Below are 18,320 nucleotides of genomic sequence, written 5' to 3' on the forward strand. Positions count from 1 at the left end.
ATTAGCAGAGATACAGTACAAACCCACGTGGAGTATTGCAGCGGCACTGCGAGGGTTAATATAAAGCAGAACCCAGGAGCAGGGGATCACTGGGAGTATGGAGGACTCAGTGCTGGGCTGCACAACTAGGGGTCCCCAGGGCAGAGGTGGGCAGCAACAGGGGAATTACTTCCCTACCTGGTCCCGGCTCAGTCTGGCAGTGTCAGGGTTAACCCTGCGCGCCTAGGCCTCAGGCAGCGCAGGGGAGTCCCACAAGATGGCGCCTCCAGCAGGATGCAGTGCTGGCTGGAGCTGTCACGGTGCCTCCGGTGGTGGGAGCGTTGTTCCGGGCTGCAGGGGAGGAGGATGATATCCCCGGTGATCAGCAGCGCTGTGTACCTGCCGCGGGACCGGGCGGCTAGGATCGGGCCGCCGCGCTGGTCACGTGGCCGGCTGCAGGGGAATGCCGGGGAGCGGTGCGGAGTCCACAGCCGCCTCAAGATCGGTGCCGGTGGACAGCGGCAGGTGCGCGGGGCACAGCGGAGCAGGAGAGAGGTGGCACAGGTGAGGGATGGCTGCCTGGGAAGGGAGATAGGGTGTCGGGTCCCGGGAGCTCCGCGGCGCACGTCCGCTCAGTCCGGCATCAGGCCACGCCCCCAATTCTTTCTGTTTAAGGGGAGAGCAGCTGCAATGATAATCTGAATTTCCCCTACTTCTTTCAATGGTAATGGTGCCCTCAAGATGCCGATACAAATGAAAACTGTGGCAAAGCAGGGAGCAATAAGTTGCTGATTAAATCACTTTGTGATGAATAAGCGGGCTTAAGGCTGTTAAAGGGGTATTCTTATTACAAAAAATTAATGTCATTCTTTTTATTATAAAACGTAATAACATTTTCCAATATACTTTCTGTATCAATTCCTTACAGTTTTCTAGATCTCTGCTTGCTGACCTTCTATAGAAAGTTTCTATGTTACTTCCAGTGGACAGAAATCTGTCCATGGTCACACAGGTGCACGGCTCAATATAACATACAGCTCTGATTACTGTCTGTGATATAACGAGCCGTGCACCTATGTGACCATCGTCAGATTTCTGTGCACTAGTACCAAAAAGTCGCATTCCATAGAATGACAACAAACGGAGGTCTAGACATCTGTGAGGAATTGATACAGAAAGTATATTGGAAAATTAAATTAAATTAACGCAAAACACCGGCGGCTCATTCCCGATCGCAGGTGTTTCCAGTGGGTGCGGCTTTATCTGTGTTTGCGTTTTCAAACGCAGGCAAAGCGGTACGTGTGGCACCAGCCTTAGAGCCCTTGAAGTGTCCCTGGTTTATCATGCCTGATTTTGATGGAAAATTTTATTTAACCGGTTCGCAAACGCCCACCGTGTATTCATGGCGGCGGTCGGGTCGCGCTGTATGGAGAGGGCTCACGGGCTGAGCCCTCTCCATAGCCGGTAAGTCTTTGCTGCATATTGCTAGCACCGATCGCGGGTTTTATCGCAGCGATGGCTGCCGGCAAAGCGGCCGGCAGCCTCAAAAAGACAGCGGCGCATGGGCGCCGCCATCTTACCTGGGATCGCCGCTCCCCGTGACGTCATCGGGGAGCGGTGATCTGTCTCCATGGTAGCCTCGGATCTTCCGAAGACCCGAGGCTATTTCGTTTTAACCCCTTAATTACAATGTGCTGATAGCACATTGTAATAAATGAGGAGGAAAATCCCCATATAAAGCCATACTGTAGTATGGCAGTATATGTTAGGATCGATCAGAAAACCTAGGGTTAAAGTACCCTAGGGAGTCTGAAAAATAGTTAAAAAAAAATTAAAAAAGTAAAATTTAAATTACCACCCTTTCCCTAGAACTGACATAAATATAAATAAACAGTAAAAATCATAAACACATCAGGACGCGTCCGAAAAAGCCCAATCTATCAAAATATGATAACGGTTTTTCAATGCGTTTAATCCCGTAACGGAAAATAGCGCCCAAAGTAGAAAATGGCACTTTTTTGCCATTTTGAAAAATATTTAAAAAATCTATAAAAGTGATCAAACGGTCGTACAGTCCTAAAAATGATATCATTGAAAATATTATCAAATTTCGCAAAAAATTACACCACCCACAGCTCCGTACACCAAAGTATAAAAAAGTTATTAGTGCCAGAAGTTGGCAAAATCAAAAAAATAATTTTTGTACAGGGAGTTTTAATTTTTGTAAATGTAGTAATTTTTTACGCAGAAAACAAGCCATCACATAGCTCTTTACGTGTAAAAATAAAAAAGTTATAGATTTTTGAAGGTGGGGAGTGAAAAATGGACATGAAAAAACAGGAAAGGGCCCGGCAAATAAATGTTATTATTTGTGTAATGAAAACATATATAATTTTCCCATATACTTTCTGTGTCAATTCCTAACGGTTTTCTAGATCTCTGCTTGCTGTACTTCTAGCAGAAGCTTTTATGTTTACTATATTCTTGGTTACAGTTTGATAAAATTGCATGGTTATGTGAACAGAAATCTGTCTATGGTCACACAGAGCCTTGCACCTGTGTGACATCACAGGACCAGGGACAGTAAGCAGAGATCTAGAAAAAACACGAGGAATTTTACAGGAATAACTTTACACTGTACAAACAATAATAGTTCATTCCTAAAATGGGAACATTCCTTTTAAGGCTGTTAAGGCAGTTTGGGCTCTCACACAAACATAAATATACACATTTTTATTTTATTTTTTTTATATATATATATATATATATATATATATATTTTTTTTTTTTTTTTTAAATAATGAAAAAGTGAAAATTTGTGAAAATCTACCCTGTGTCCAAGTACATCTTTAATTGTACTAACATGACTTAGGGTGTGGTCACACGTACCTCGCGCCAAACGCGTTTGCAGTGAAACACATTTGATCGGTAAGCAATCACATGCATTTCACTGGAAACGCTAATGAAATCGAGCCAAAGTGATGTCCTTAGTGATGACAGCAGTATCACGATCTCGGCGGAGGTAACTAAAGATGCGGTCAGCGATATCAGCTGCTTCTTCTGTATAGGCACAGAAGCGCTGTAAAGCCGCGACCGCGTCCTTAGTGATGGCAGCAGTATCGTGATCTCGGCGGAGGTAACTAAGGACGCGGTCGGCGATACCAGCTGCTTCTTCTGTATGGGCACAGAAGCGCTGTTTTTAAAAAAAATTTAAAAATCCAATTGTCACAGGGGCAATATCAAAACCAACTTAACATGCTTGTGCACAGTTGCCTGTCATATAAAACAAAAAAAAATATTGTCTGGAGTTACTGTACATTTATAAAATACACCAGATCCGACTTACATACAAATTCGACTTAAGTACATACCTACAGTCCCTATCTTGTATGTAACCCGGGGACTGCCTGTACTTGGAAATGCGTTAGGTCAGGAGATACATGGGGGCTGGGCAGAAGGATATCAGCAAAGGAATTGTATAATCCACAGCGACTTCCATTAGCAGCAAGGTGGATGGAACGAACAAGCACAGCGCACTGGACGGGTGTCCTTGTATCATGGAGAAATATGATTGCAAGGACTGCCTATCTGACAGCAAAACAGCAACACCACTGCCACAACAGGAGTCCAGTGCACTGTGCTCAGCCACTGGGATCTGATGGGCACATTTGTGTGCAGCCGCCATATAACTACAATTTCCATACTCTTCCTCGACTAAAAATACTCCTCAGAAATGCTAAGAGGAGTATTTTTACTCTGCCAGAAAAAAGCTAGTGCGCAATCTGGATTGAAGTGAATAGAATTAATGGTAACAGCATAACAGTGAGCTAGCCAGTTTATCATGACTAAACATGTCAATAATGAGCATTTAAAAATAAAAGGAAACTTATGCCAAGAATATTTTGTAGTCTGAAAGTTCATGAATAAAGTGCGCTTCTCTGGTCACTTACCAGCTGCTCCCTTGGCACTCTCTTCTCATTACCCAGTGAGGATCCGCCCTGGAAGCAAAGGATGGACATTAGTTGAATACAAGACTATCTGCAATCCCAGCCCGATTCTACAATAAAACAGGATATTCTTGTTGATTGTGCTTAATATTATAGGCTTCTGACACTACTGATATAAAATGACATGGAGATGTTGATTCTGATAAACATGGTCAGTATGGTGGTTATATAACCTTGAACTGATATGGAGCAGGACTCCCAGCATCATTGTTAGCTATGATGCTTTGTCTACCACCAGGATAAAGGTAGACATACAGGTGTGTGCCCCCTTTGCATGATGTGTTCTTCTTTTAGCTTCTTATGCCTTGGGTTTTAAAATTATGCAAAAGAGCCTGAGGGGCTCCCGGCCTTTTTTTTCTTAAAAACCAGGGCATTAGAAGATAAAAGAAGAACATACACCATCATGGGGCACACACCAGTATGTCAGTGTAAATCGGGTTTACAATCCTTCATCCTCGGGGTGGATGTCCTTTAAAGAAAATCTATTATCAAATCCAAGCGTGATAAACCAGGGACACTCCTCGCTCTGTGACTTTGTTAATCTTCTTGTAATATTTGTTATCCATGGCCTCCTTCCTTCAAAAATCAACCTTTAAAATTATGCCTATGAGCCCCTTTGTGCTGCAGATTCACAGGCCGTTTACAGTGTGCAAGGAGCACTTCCCAGCGCTCAATGCAGGTTACAGAATATGCAGCGGGGGAGGGCTGCTGCACAGTGTAACAACATCTTACCTCCTGGCGCAGCACCTTGAAGCACTCTTCAGCTATTCTGCCCGTGCCAATGTATTCCTGATAATTTCTAGCTCTTCTCAGCAGTGAGCCAGTAGTTAATGAGCATGAGTGAGCAGAGCCAAGACGTCAGAGGGTACAGGGCCGCAGTGTAACCTTAGGGTACAGCCACATATTCAGTTTTTCAGATGCAGTTTTTGAAGCAAAAAGCAGATGTGGAGCATAATGGGTGCGGACCTATCATTAAGAAGTGCTGCTCCACTATTTTCACTCCACTCCTGGTTTGGACATCTGCATCTGAAAAACTGAACGTGTGGACGCAACCTTAACCACCGGCCGGGCTACTCAACACCCCAGCAACCTCTGAAATTCATTTATATAAGCAATAAAGTTTTTATTTAGTAAGGGAGAAAAAAAAATAGATAAAGGCAGTGTAGGGATTAGAAGACAGAAAGAAATTTTCCATCAGAAATACCTCAGTGTATACCTTATGGTAGGTTTCCGTTTATATACATAAAACAAGGTAAGTTCAAAGATTTCTGACACCGCAATATTGTAGTCTAGCAAGAACAAAAGTATGTTAGGGAACAAAGGTCAGAAGTCACTAGATCAGGAGGTTTATTCCTGTGTGAGGCAGGAGGCCAAATGACAAACATGAAGATAGAATGGGAGACAAAGAAGGGAAAGGTCACAGAACCCTATAGCACAGGAGGAAGAGAGACATTTACAGTTTATATTTCATGATTTAAAAAGCAACTTCACAAATGGTGTGTACTGTATGGTGTGTACTGTATGGTGTGTACTACACTCACCGGCCACTTTATTAGGTACACCATGCTAGTAACGGGTTGGACCCCCTTTTGCCTTCAGAACTGCCTCAATTCTTCGTGGCATAGATTCAACAAGGTGCTGGAAGCATTCCTCAGAGATTTTGGTCCATATTGACATGATGGCATCACACAGTTGCCGCAGATTTGTCGGCTGCACATCCATGATGCGAATCTCCCGTTCCACCACATCCCAAAGATGCTCTATTGGATTGAGATCAGGTGACTGTGGAGGCCATTTGAGTACAGTGAACTCATTGTCATGTTCAAGAAACCAGTCTGAGATGATTCCAGCTTTATGACATGGCGCATTATCCTGCTGAAAGTAGCCATCAGATGTTGGGTACATTGTGGTCATAAAGGGATGGACATGGTCAGCAACAATACTCAGGTAGGCTGTGGCGTTGCAACGATGCTCAATTGGTACCAAGGGGCCCAAAGAGTGCCAAGAAAAGATTCCCCACACCATGACACCACCACCACCATCCTGAACCGTTGATACAAGGCAGGATGGATCCATGCTTTCATGTTGTTGACGCCAAAGTCTGACCCTACCATCCGAATGTCGCAGCAGAAATCGAGACTCATCAGACCAGGCAACGTTTTTCCAATCTTCTACTGTCCAATTTCGATGAGCTTGTGCAAATTGTAGCCTCAGTTTCCTGTTCTTAGCTGAAAGGAGTGGCACCCGGTGTGGTCTTCTGCTGTTGTAGCCCATCTGCCTCAAAGTTCGATGTACTGTGCATTCAGAGATGCTCTTCTGCCTACCTTGGTTGTAACGGGTGGCGATTTGAGTCACTGTTGCCTTTCTATCAGCTCAAACCAGTCTGCCCATTCTCCTCTGACCTCTGGCATCAACAAGGCATTTCCGCCCACAGAACTGCCGCTCACTGGATGTTTTTTCTTTTTCGGACCATTCTCTGTAAACCCTAGAGATGGTTGTGCATGAAAATCCCAGTAGACCAGCCCTTCTGGCACCAACAACCATGCCACGTTCAAAGGCACTCAAATCACCTTTCTTCCCCATACTGATGCTCGGTTTGAACTGCAGGAGATTGTCTTGACCATGTCTACATGCCTAAATGCACTGAGTTGCCGCCATGTGATTGGCTGATTAGAAATTAAGTGTTAACGAGAATTTGGACAGGTGTACCTAATAAAGTGGCCGGTGAGTGTATATGGTGTGTACTATATGGTGTGTACTATATGGTGTGTACTATATGGTGTGTACTATATGGTGTGTACTATATGGTGTGTACTATATGGTGTGTACTATATGGTGTGTACTATATGGTGTGTACTATATGGTGTGTACTATATGGTGTGTACTATATGGTGTGTACTATATGGTGTGTACTATACAGAGCTAACAGAACTGAGGAGAGGTTGTTGGTTTATTATACAGAAGTAATGTAACTACAGAGGGGTATCATGGGTATATTATACAGAGGTAGCAGAACTGAGGTCATGGTATATTACACAGGGGTAATACCCTGAGGGCGCGTTCACACGTTGCGTTTTGGTTGCGTTTTGATTGCGTTTGAAACGCATATACAACAGCTGATGTGAGGTAATTTGCCTAATTACATTACCGTGTACGTTTGTAAACGCAATGTTAACGTGTGTGTTAACAAAACGTGTGCGTTAACATCGCGTTTATGATGTGTTTTGTAAACAGAAACGTTAACAGTGATGTAATTAGGCAAATAACCTCTCCTCAGCTGTTGTATATGCGTTTCAAACGCAATGAAAACGCAGGTCAAAACGCAACGTGTGAACGCGCCCTGAGGAGGAGGAAGGGGGGGGGTCATCTCAGGTATATTATACATAGGTAACAGAACTGATGAAAGGTCATGGTATATATTTTACAGGGGGAATTCCCTGAGGGAGAGGGGGGGGGGTCTCAGGGGTATATTATACAGAGGTAACAGAATTGAGGAGAGGTCCTGGTATATTACACAGGGGTAATACTCTAAGAAGCAGCCTCAGGGGTATATTATACAAAAGTAACAGAGGTAATGTAACTACAGAGGGGTCTTAGTGGTATATAATACAGAGGTAATGTAACTACAGAGGGGTCTCGGTGGTTTATTATACAGAGGTAATGTAACTACAGAGGGGTCTCGGTGGTTTATTATACAGAGGTAATGTAACTACAGAGGAGTCTCAGTGGTATATTATACAGAGGTAATGTAACTACAGAGGGGTCTCAGTGGTATATTATACAGAGGTAATGTAACTACAGAGGGGTCTCAGTGGTTTATTATACAGAGGTAATGTAACTACAGAGGGGTCTCAGTGGTTTATTATACAGAGGTAATGTAACTACAGAGGGGTCTCAGTGGTTTATTATACAGAGGTAATGTAACTACAGAGGGGTCTCAGTGGTTTATTATACAGAGGTAATGTAACTACAGAGGGGTCTCAGTGGTTTATTATACAGAGGTAATGTAACTACAGAGGGGTCTCAGTGGTATATTATACAGAGGTAATGTAACTACAGAGGGGTCTCAGTGGTTTATTATACAGAGGTAATGTAACTACAGAGGGGTCTCAGTGGTATATTATACAGAGGTAATGTAACTACAGAGGGGTCTCAGTGGTTTATTATACAGAGGTAATGTAACTACAGAGGGGTCTCAGTGGTTTATTATACAGAGGTAATGTAACTACAGAGGGGTCTCAGTGGTTTATTATACAGAGGTAATGTAACTACAGAGGGGTCTCAGTGGTTTATTATACAGAGGTAATGTAACTACAGGGGGGTCTCAGTGGTATATTATACAGAGGTAATGTAACTACAGGGGGGTCTCAGTGGTATATTATACAGAGGTAATGTAACTACAGAGGGGTCTCAGTGGTTTATTATACAGAGGTAATGTAACTACAGAGGGGTCTCAGTGGTATATTATACAGAGGTAATGTAACTACAGAGGGGTCTCAGTGGTTTATTATACAGAGGTAATGTAACTACAGAGGGGTCTCAGTGGTATATTACACAGAGGTAATGTAACTACAGAGGGGTCTCAGTGGTTTATTATACAGAGGTAATGTAACTACAGAGGGGTCTCAGTGGTATATTATACAGAGGTAATGTAGCTACAGAGGGGTCTCAGTGGTATATAATGTAGAGGTAATGTAACTACAGAGGGGTCTCAGTGGTATATTATACAGAGGTAATGTAACTACAGAGGGGTCTCAGTGGTTTATTATACAGAGGTAATGTAACTACAGAGGGGTCTCAGTGGTTTATTATACAGAGGTAATGTAACTACAGAGGGGTCTCAGTGGTTTATTATACAGAGGTAATGTAACTACAGAGGGGTCTCAGTGGTTTATTATACAGAGGTAATGTAACTACAGAGGGGTCTCAGTGGTTTATTATACAGAGGTAATGTAACTACAGAGGGGTCTCAGTGGTATATTATACAGAGGTAATGTAACTACAGAGGGGTCTCAGTGGTTTATTATACAGAGGTAATGTAACTACAGAGGGGTCTCAGTGGTTTATTATACAGAGGTAATGTAACTACAGAGGGGTCTCAGTGGTTTATTATACAGAGGTAATGTAACTACAGAGGGGTCTCAGTGGTTTATTATACAGAGGTAATGTAACTACAGAGGGGTCTCAGTGGTATATTATACAGAGGTAATGTAACTACAGAGGGGTCTCAGTGGTTTATTATACAGAGGTAATGTAACTACAGAGGGGTCTCAGTGGTATATTATACAGAGGTAATGTAACTACAGAGGGGTCTCAGTGGTTTATTATACAGAGGTAATGTAACTACAGAGGGGTCTCAGTGGTATATTATACAGAGGTAATGTAACTACAGAGGGGTCTCAGTGGTTTATTATACAGAGGTAATGTAACTACAGAGGGGTCTCAGTGGTATATTATACAGAGGTAATGTAACTACAGAGGGGTCTCAGTGGTATATAATGTAGAGGTAATGTAACTACAGAGGGGTCTCAGTGGTATATTATACAGAGGTAATGTAACTACAGAGGGGTCTCAGTGGTTTATTATACAGAGGTAATGTAACTACAGAGGGGTCTCAGTGGTATATTATACAGAGGTAATGTAACTACAGAGGGGTCTCAGTGGTATATTATACAGAGGTAATGTAACTACAGAGGGGTCTCAGTGGTATATTATACAGAGGTAATGTAACTACAGAGGGGTCTAAGTGGTATATAATGTAGAGGTAATGTAACTACAGAGGGGTCTCAGTGGTATATAATGTAGAGGTAATGTAACTACAGAGGGGTCTCAGTGGTATATTATACAGAGGTAATGTAACTACAGAGGGGTCTCAGTGGTTTATTATACAGAGGTAATGTAACTACAGAGGGGTCTCAGTGGTATATTATACAGAGGTAATGTAACTACAGAGGGGTCTCAGTGGTTTATTATACAGAGGTAATGTAACTACAGAGGGGTCTCAGTGGTATATTATACAGAGGTAATGTAACTACAGAGGGGTCTCAGTGGTATATAATGTAGAGGTAATGTAACTACAGAGGGGTCTCAGTGGTATATTATACAGAGGTAATGTAACTACAGAGGGGTCTCAGTGGTTTATTATACAGAGGTAATGTAACTACAGAGGGGTCTCAGTGGTATATTATACAGAGGTAATGTAACTACAGAGGGGTCTCAGTGGTATATAATGTAACTACAGAGGGGTCTCAGTGGTATATTATACAGAGGTAATGTAACTACAGAGGGGTCTCAGTGGTATATTATACAGAGGTAATGTAACTACAGAGGGGTCTCAGTGGTTTATTATACAGAGATAATGTAACTACAGAGGGGTCTAAGTGGCATATAATGTAGAGGTAATGTAACTACAGAGGGGTCTCAGTGGTTTATTATACAGAGATAATGTAACTACAGAGGGGTCTCATGTACACAATATACAGGGACTAATAAAACTTTGGAGAGGTCTCGGGGTTTAGTGTACAGAGGTAAGAGAACTGATTGGGGGGACACACCGCTATGTTAAAGGGGTACAGGCTGTAAATTGTTGTAACAGGTGCAGTCACCCCCTCTGTGAGGTGATAATCCCACAGCTGCAGACATATCATCTTCAGTATGGTTACAGCCCCCCTCCTCTCCATCTCTCCGCTCCCCCCTCACCTCCAGGCACAGACCCCCGCGCTCACCTGGACAGGCGGCTCAACCTGATCCGAGGAGGCCATTTTCTTAGACCTAATCAATCGACTACCGAGCGCACATCACCAGCTTGGTAAACTCAGTCAGGCCAACGTAGCCGAGTATCGAAACACGCACGCTAGACTCAGAGCCAGAGTACTGATGCGCCCGCTGTGTATACAGCTGCTTAGGAAGCAATGGTCCAAGCACACACCTCCTGCCAGGCAAAGCAATGGTCTATAGACCGGGCTCTTTGTATGGTACCACTCACAATACTGAAGTTTTCCAGGTTTTCAAATAAATATAGAAAGCGTTATATCAATATGTTTTGGCTGGAAATTGTAGTTCTTCCCGCTACAACATCTATCGCATTATAATATTACACTTGTGTATTAGCGAACGGGTTAGCAACAGTTTAGAACTACAACTACCGGCATGCCTTGCGCCTAGTAATGCGGATGTGTCTGCACAGGGGCTTGGTGGTGACATGCGATGATGATGAGAGTTCCTTGTCAGTAGAGCCATGAAGCGCTTTGTGGTCAGTGTGAGGGGGACTAAGGGAAAACATGGGGTGGCCGCTGCTTCCCTGCAGGAATTCAATAAGAAAGGTGAGTCATGTAGAACTACAGCTACCTGGCGAACTACAAGTCCCACAATGCCACGTCTTCTTAAAGGGACACCGATCCTAAAGTCTACCTTGCTTTTGTTACTTGTGTAGGTGAATGTTATTTATTGTTGTCTGTTATACTCTGTTATTGTCTGCAATTTAAGTTTAAAGGGGTATTCTTATTTCGGCAAATTAATGTATAATTTTTTTGTGATGCAAACAATAAAATTTTTTTCAATATACTTTTTGTATCAATTACTCACAATTTTCTAAATCTCTGCTCGCTGTGCTTCTACAGGAAGCTTCTATGTTACTTCCATTGTGCAGGCAGAAATCTGACCATGGTCACACAGGTGCAGGGCTCGTTATATCACACAGCTCTGATTACGGTCTGTGATACTAACGAGCCGTGCACCTGTGTGACCATGGTCAGATTTCTGTTCACTGGAAGTAAACATAGAAGATTTCTATAGAAGGACAGTAAGCAGAGATCTAGAAAACCCTGAGGAATTGATCCAGAAATTATATTGGAAAATTGTATAACTTTATTATACAAAAAATAACATTTATCTGCAGGAATGGAAATACCTCTTTAAGGACTGTATGTCCACTGAATGACCCCCTACAGTGTGATTAATCCCAGTGTTTGTGTCTACTAGCACTGGATCTGCTGCATGTTGACCCAGGAAAAGGACCTGTCACTCTGGTGCTGGCTGTTGATGGCACAATTGTTGAGGATGAAGATTACTTCCTCTGTTTACCTGAAGATACTGCATTTGTCCTGCTCCAAGGAAATGAGAAGTGGTCCCCTTCCGCGACAGGTAAATTAGGTAAAATATGTAGTGGTGAGCAGCAGTTATCGCTGTGATTTAATGGCTCCTGGACATAGTATTCCTGCTGGTGGTAACAAGCCCCTGTAATAAAAATCATTGAAGGTCAGATCCCACCAAACTACCATGTATCACTTATCCAGTGATGTGTGATAACTTGCTGGTTTCAACTTACAACATGTTTTTGCTATATAGGCTCTGCAGTCCTATACAGTGATATAAAAGTGGACAGGGGAAAGTCATGATATAAGGGTAATTGGTAGGGCCCATCTTATCCATGGAGAAAAATATCAGCAACTATTCTAAATTATATTTTAACTTTCTCAGGACTTTCCTTGCCAAAACTGTGCTTCTCGCAGCTGGAGGTTACATAAGTTTATTGTATGTATCAAAGGCAATTTGAGGGTTTTTCTAAATTGTGAGGTTTGTCTTTAATATGAATGTTCCATTTACTGACAGCAAGCCTAACAATGAGAATCTAAATTACAAACTACAGGATATTAGAAAGTTAAAGGTACGCGAAAAATATTGATCACAGGCGCTCCCTAATGTGAGTGAATACAGTGGATTTGTATTTATTGATATGTCTGCTGCTTGTGATGAAACTAGGCATCCCTTCCCCAGTACCAGTATAGTAATAATGGGGCTCACTATACAGAAATAAAATGGACAATTTTTTATTTATTTATTTTTATACACCTGCGCTGACTGGAGCGATGTATAATTACGGTATCCAATAATTGGCATTCTACCATCCATAAGTATAGAAAACAAGTTTGTGTTAAAGGATTGCAAAGTGGGTATTGGATGTACCTGTAAGGTAACTTGTACGTTTGTATGTAGTGTGCCACTGGACAATTATTATAATAATTATACATCCCTCCAGTCAGCACAGGTGTATACAAAAATTTTTTTTTTGCCCATTAGAAAGTTAAAGATAACCTGTCAGAGGGATTTGGGGCACTAAACCACCCCTGTTTGATGTTTAAGCACAATTAAAAAAAAAACGACAGCACAACGATAATTGAATAGAATAATGTGAGTGTACTTTTGTCAAAAAGTCAACGTTTCAGTACCTATTCAGGAACTTTTTTCAAGTGGAATATAGAGATAGCCAATAGTATAGCTAAACCTCTCAATGTAATACCAGACGCATCGAATAAAAACAAATACATCTGGATCCATCTGATGGATCTACCAACCTGACAAATTGGGGCTCATCTAATAAGGGTCACGCTGTGTTTTGCAGGGCTAAAATGGCTTGCACAGGTGTGTAAGAAGTGTGTATGCTTGGATTGTGGTGCATGCGACCCTTTTTTGTGGCGCAGCTGCGCTGGCTTCCATGCCACACAAATTAGGGGGCGTGCCGTCGGATAGTCCAACTGATTCGGACAGAGCACAGTATTTAACCTGTTCCCACACTACTGCCTTTGCCACTGTTTTCACATAGATTGCTTTTTTAAGGACTGCAGTGATGAGGGGGCAGGAGAAGCCTTATAATGAGAATCTCTGGGTACGGTCACATGTGAAGTTCACATCATGTTTTGAAACACATTCAGCAGCTGTGGAGCTGTGCCTAATTATATTGTGCTAACATGATTTGTATTGAAGTCTGTGGTCTGCACAGAAAAATGGCCATATACACAATAACGGGTCAGTATGTTACCCATGCAAATTATGTTTAGCATACTGACATGGAAAAACGGATGTGTGATTGAGCCCTAAGGGAGGTTATAGGCTCTATTGGTAGTGTTTCTGGTGGGGAAGGAGTGTATAGATGATTGAGAGCATTCGTAACGGAGTGACCACTACTTGCTGCCCTCCAATAGAGATCCTTTATATTCTTTAATGAGTCCACAAGCATGAGCATGTTAATCTTGACATTTGCGAGGGCACACGTGATGTTTATTTCCCAACCTGCTTACTGACCATCCTGTGCCATTCCTTCAGATGGGGGCACCATGTGGCTTGCTCAGGAGTCAATAGAAGTGGATGACGTAGACAGTAGTAATGCACTTCTGAGGTGGAAAGTGCTGGCTGCACAGCTGAAACAAAACCTGTCCAACATCATTCTTTTTTCAGAGTCTGACTTTCAGGTATGTTTAAAGCAATTTCATGTGTCAAAGAACATTCATGTAATTGGTTACATTGGTTATGTTTTTGTTACATTTATTTCCTTTATAGTCAGAAACATTTTTCTCTGTCTATGTCTTGGTTGAGGATAAATCTGATTATTTCATTACTTCAAGAGGAACTCTAGGGTGATTTGGGACACTATACCACCCACATGGATGGGTGGTTCAGTGTCCAATATTGCCTTTTATCAAGTCCCCGTGCCCCCGCTATTAAAAATAAATAAATAAAAGTTTATACTTGCCTCGTTCGGGTTCTCTATGCACCTGTGCTTTTTTTTTTATAGCAGACACTTAGGGACTTGGTAAAGGGCAATTTGGGACATGAACCAGGGAATCAGTTACTTACTATTGTGCATCCGGACTGTCCTGTATAGATCTCTTTAATCTTTAACAGGGGCTATATACAAGAGGCCATGGGCTGGCTGGCTATATACAAGAGGCCATGGGCTGGCTGGCTATATACAAGAGGCCATGGGCTGGCTGGCTATATACAAGAGGCCATGGGCTGGCTGGCTATATACAAGAGGCCATGGGCTGGCTGGCTATATACAAGAGGCCATGGGCTGGCTGGCTATATACAAGAGGCCATGGGCTGGCTGGCTATATACAAGAGGCCATGGGCTGGCTGGCTATATACAAGAGGCCATGGGCTGGCTGGCTATATACAAGAGGCCATGGGCTGGCTGGCTATATACAAGAGGCCATGGGCTGGCTGGCTATATACAAGAGGCCATGGGCTGGCTGGCTATATACAAGAGGCCATGGGCTGGCTGGCTATATACAAGAGGCCATGGGCTGGCTGGCTATATACAAGAGGCCATGGGCTGGCTGGCTATATACAAGAGGCCATGGGCTGGCTGGCTATATACAAGAGGCCATGGGCTGGCTGGCTATATACAAGAGGCCATGGGCTGGCTGGCTATATACAAGAGGCCATGGGCTGGCTGTAAATTGGGGTGGAGTTGGCTGGCAAGCTATATACTGGCTAGAAGCTGTGACAAATGCATTTCCCACCCTAGGCTTATACTCGAGTGTATATGGTGCCATCAAAACTGTAACTTGTCCTGCAAAAAATAAATCATCATACAGTGACATTGAAGGAAAACTAAAAACTGTTTGTGCCTTTTTATTTAGCAATAACAAAAATGCTAAAAGTCGTAAAAAAAAGTAATTAATCAAATTTGCCTAATGGTAACTGTGTCGGTCCGATTTTTTTTTTTTTTTTTTTCGGACCCCCAGCCAACAATTATATGAAGGGGACACTACAGACCATTTATTTATTTACAGCCAAGCATTTTTTTTCTTCATCTTTCTTTTAGATTCTCGTTGATGTTCCCACAGAGGAGCTTAGTAGAGAGATAGATATACCGGTTAAGAAGACGGAAATGCTGAAAGATACTCTGCAAGGCCTGCTGGATCGCAGAGAGGAAGAGCGGCAGTCCAAGGAGCTCCTGCAGCTTTATTTAAAAGCTGTTAATACAGATGGAACAGGTCAGGATAAGGGCAGTGATTCAAAGTAACCAGCCATTTGTATTCAAACATTAGAAGAAAATGATATTGTTGTGTGTTCTCAACTTAAGAGGAAGCCATGATGGATGAAACTGATTCCAAGGTGTGCACACAAGGAGAATCAGGCAAGAGGACCCAGCTTTGTAGCCGTGTACTTGCCATACTCCAGGAGAAGAAATCACCATATCTCAGCTTATCTAATGCACAGCTGGAAGTAAGTATCAAGACACATTTAAAACTATTGGCAACAGGTAGAAAAGGCCATATAAGCTGTGATTTTTCTCTATCACTCTAACTACTGTCAAGGTCTTTGTCGCAAAACCCAGTACATCATCTAGAACAAATAACGCTAACCTGGTGGTAATCCCTAGTCCCTCAGCTTTGGATATCCACAGACCCCTGTCCGCTTCTTTTTTTTCTTTTGAATCACTAAAGTCTAGGAGGAATTGTTTAGCAATATCCGTAGGGAGCACAATGCTTTCACTAAAGTCTGGAAACTATGGCTGAACCGTGAAATCCATCTATAAAGTTCTGTTCCTTAGGAGTCTGATAACACACTTCCACCATCCTCTCCCACCCCTGCTTCTCTCCTCGCCTCCTTTATACATTTGAGAAATGTACTAACCTGTGACTGGGCGTGAGTTTCCCCCCTCTTAGTGTTACTTGTATAGCTCTTTAATACTTTATGTACCTTGTTAACCACTCATGAAACTTATTGCTGAACTTGTTTCTGTAATATCTTTATTTTATTGTGAACAACACTTTAATTTGGCTGAGCAATGATATGGTAATATAACATGGTAGAGTTGCCATTCTAGAAAGTCCAGGTGAAAATCCTTGTGGGTGTTGTAATGGAGAATATATTGCATTATATTACACAGCTTTAGTCATATTGACAGCTTTAGTTTTACAACAGTTGGAGAGGTCTATCTGTGTAAAGTATAGAAGCTCTACTCGTAGTATAATCATGTTTATTAACCTTTTACTGTAATGTTTCCAGGCTGTATGTGCCGAAGATCCTGATGCCTTGTCGGTGGATTTAAACCAGAAACTTGAAGTTGTCCACAGTTTGCAAGCGGAATGTGCGAGGGAGCTCCAGAAACGCTATGAGCAACTGCAGTGCATAAACTCCTTATCAAGTGCTTCGCAAGCCAAAAGGCAAAATCTGCCCTCAGGATGGGAAAAAAAATAACTTGTCATGCATCAAATGGGACACATGAAGGTGGGGCTGTGATACAGGAACTTACTAGTTTAACATGTCACGGCAAATCCTAAAGTGTTCCCGCCTCTAAGTCTAGCAAACTTTTTTTTCCTTAAACTGTGAAGAGTTTCTATTGCTCCAACTTACTATTGGTGTCAGGTAGAGAACATTCTAGTGCTGAAGTGATCAGATACTGTTGACTTCATTGCTAATCTTTTAGGCCGATTTCAAATTATGCGTTTTCAGTGCGTTGCAAACGCAGTGAGTTGTAAACGCATCAGGCAATATGCATCCCATAAAAGCATATGTGTTTTCACCAAAACACATATGTTTTGCCTGATGTGTTTTAAAACATAATAAAAATGGATCCAGAACACATCATCTGCTTTAGGTGTAAAATTATAGTTTACAATGTGAGTATTGCATCCTGCAGATGCACTGCTCACTTAGGATACCGCGTCTTTCCATCCTGCTCAGCAGAGGACATTTGAGGTAAAGGGGGACACGTTGCATCCTCCTCAGCCTCTGCTAAGCGTATACATTGCTCAGCAGGAGGGAGGTCCCCAGTGATGTCATGGCCCATAAAAAGTTAATGACGTCACTGGGGCAAACACCCTGAACATCACTGCAGCTAATCTTCACTTCTCCTCCGACTTTCGGGATAGGATGTGAATAAAGCCTTACTTTTTTACTTCTAGTTTTAGTGTTGTGTGTTTTTTTTAATCTGTATTTTAAATTGGGTGTCTAAGATATAAAAGTGATTGTGTGACAAAACTGTCATTTGACAGCAAGGGTGTTAGGTGAATGTAGGTTATTTCTTTATTTTACGCCTTATCCTGCTAATGTCCATGTTATTTAATATCCCAACAAGCACTTAGAATTGAGGTACATAGCACAAAATATCTGAACCGTGTGAACTGTTACTTTGGAATAAGCGTTATCTGTTTATTTTTAACACCTTCTCAAAAATAATTTCTTCTACAGCTGACAGTATTTACAAGCTGTAAATTAAATTGTCTTTTTCAATAAAAAATGGAAAAAATTTTTAAGAACTTTTCTTGCGAGATTTGATTTGTAAGAACCGTTTTTTCACTCTTGTGCTTTTTTGAATTGGTATAGTATTTACACCTGTCACCGACCTGTACCATGGTATTGGCAGTGCCCTCAAGTGCGACAGTTGTGGAATGTAGTGCAAGACTCCACATCTGATGTTTCTCCCATTACATATATTCCTCATTACATACAAACAAACATGCATAACATAATTCAAACAGTTACAAAGAGATGCCTAATTAAAGGGAAGCTGTAATTTAAACTATTCCATACGAACTAGACATA

The 18,320-nt window shown here is 42.1% G+C and overlaps 2 protein-coding genes across 3 annotated transcripts in view; one reads left to right on the forward strand and one right to left on the reverse strand.

Annotated features, from left to right (window-relative positions):
- Positions 1–11,112, reverse strand: part of PEX14 (peroxisomal biogenesis factor 14) — a 129,762-nt gene extending 118,650 nt beyond the window's left edge. Inside the window, exons 1-2 of one of the 2 annotated variants that reach the window (XM_072156457.1) lie at positions 10,712–11,039; positions 3,930–3,977 (exon numbers count right to left, since the gene is read on the reverse strand). In XM_072156457.1, coding sequence (XP_072012558.1) covers positions 3,930–3,977; positions 10,712–10,747 — 84 coding nt within the window. In that variant the 5' untranslated portion in view covers positions 10,748–11,039. Of the gene's footprint in view, positions 1–3,929; positions 3,978–10,711 lie in introns of both variants that reach the window. The other variant, XM_072156455.1, reaches the window with a different exon arrangement.
- Positions 10,842–17,679, forward strand: DFFA (DNA fragmentation factor subunit alpha). Its single transcript, XM_072156460.1, has 6 exons — positions 10,842–11,308; positions 11,967–12,128; positions 14,088–14,233; positions 15,592–15,763; positions 15,853–15,995; positions 16,782–17,679. The coding sequence occupies exons 1-6, from the start codon at positions 11,224–11,226 to the stop codon at positions 16,971–16,973; spliced, it is 900 nt and encodes a 299-aa protein (XP_072012561.1). The 5' UTR covers positions 10,842–11,223; the 3' UTR covers positions 16,974–17,679.
- The last annotated feature ends 641 nt before the right edge of the window (positions 17,680–18,320 follow it).

This window comes from Engystomops pustulosus, chromosome 6 (assembly GCF_040894005.1).
Source record: "Engystomops pustulosus chromosome 6, aEngPut4.maternal, whole genome shotgun sequence".
Lineage (NCBI taxonomy): Eukaryota > Metazoa > Chordata > Amphibia > Anura > Leptodactylidae > Engystomops > Engystomops pustulosus.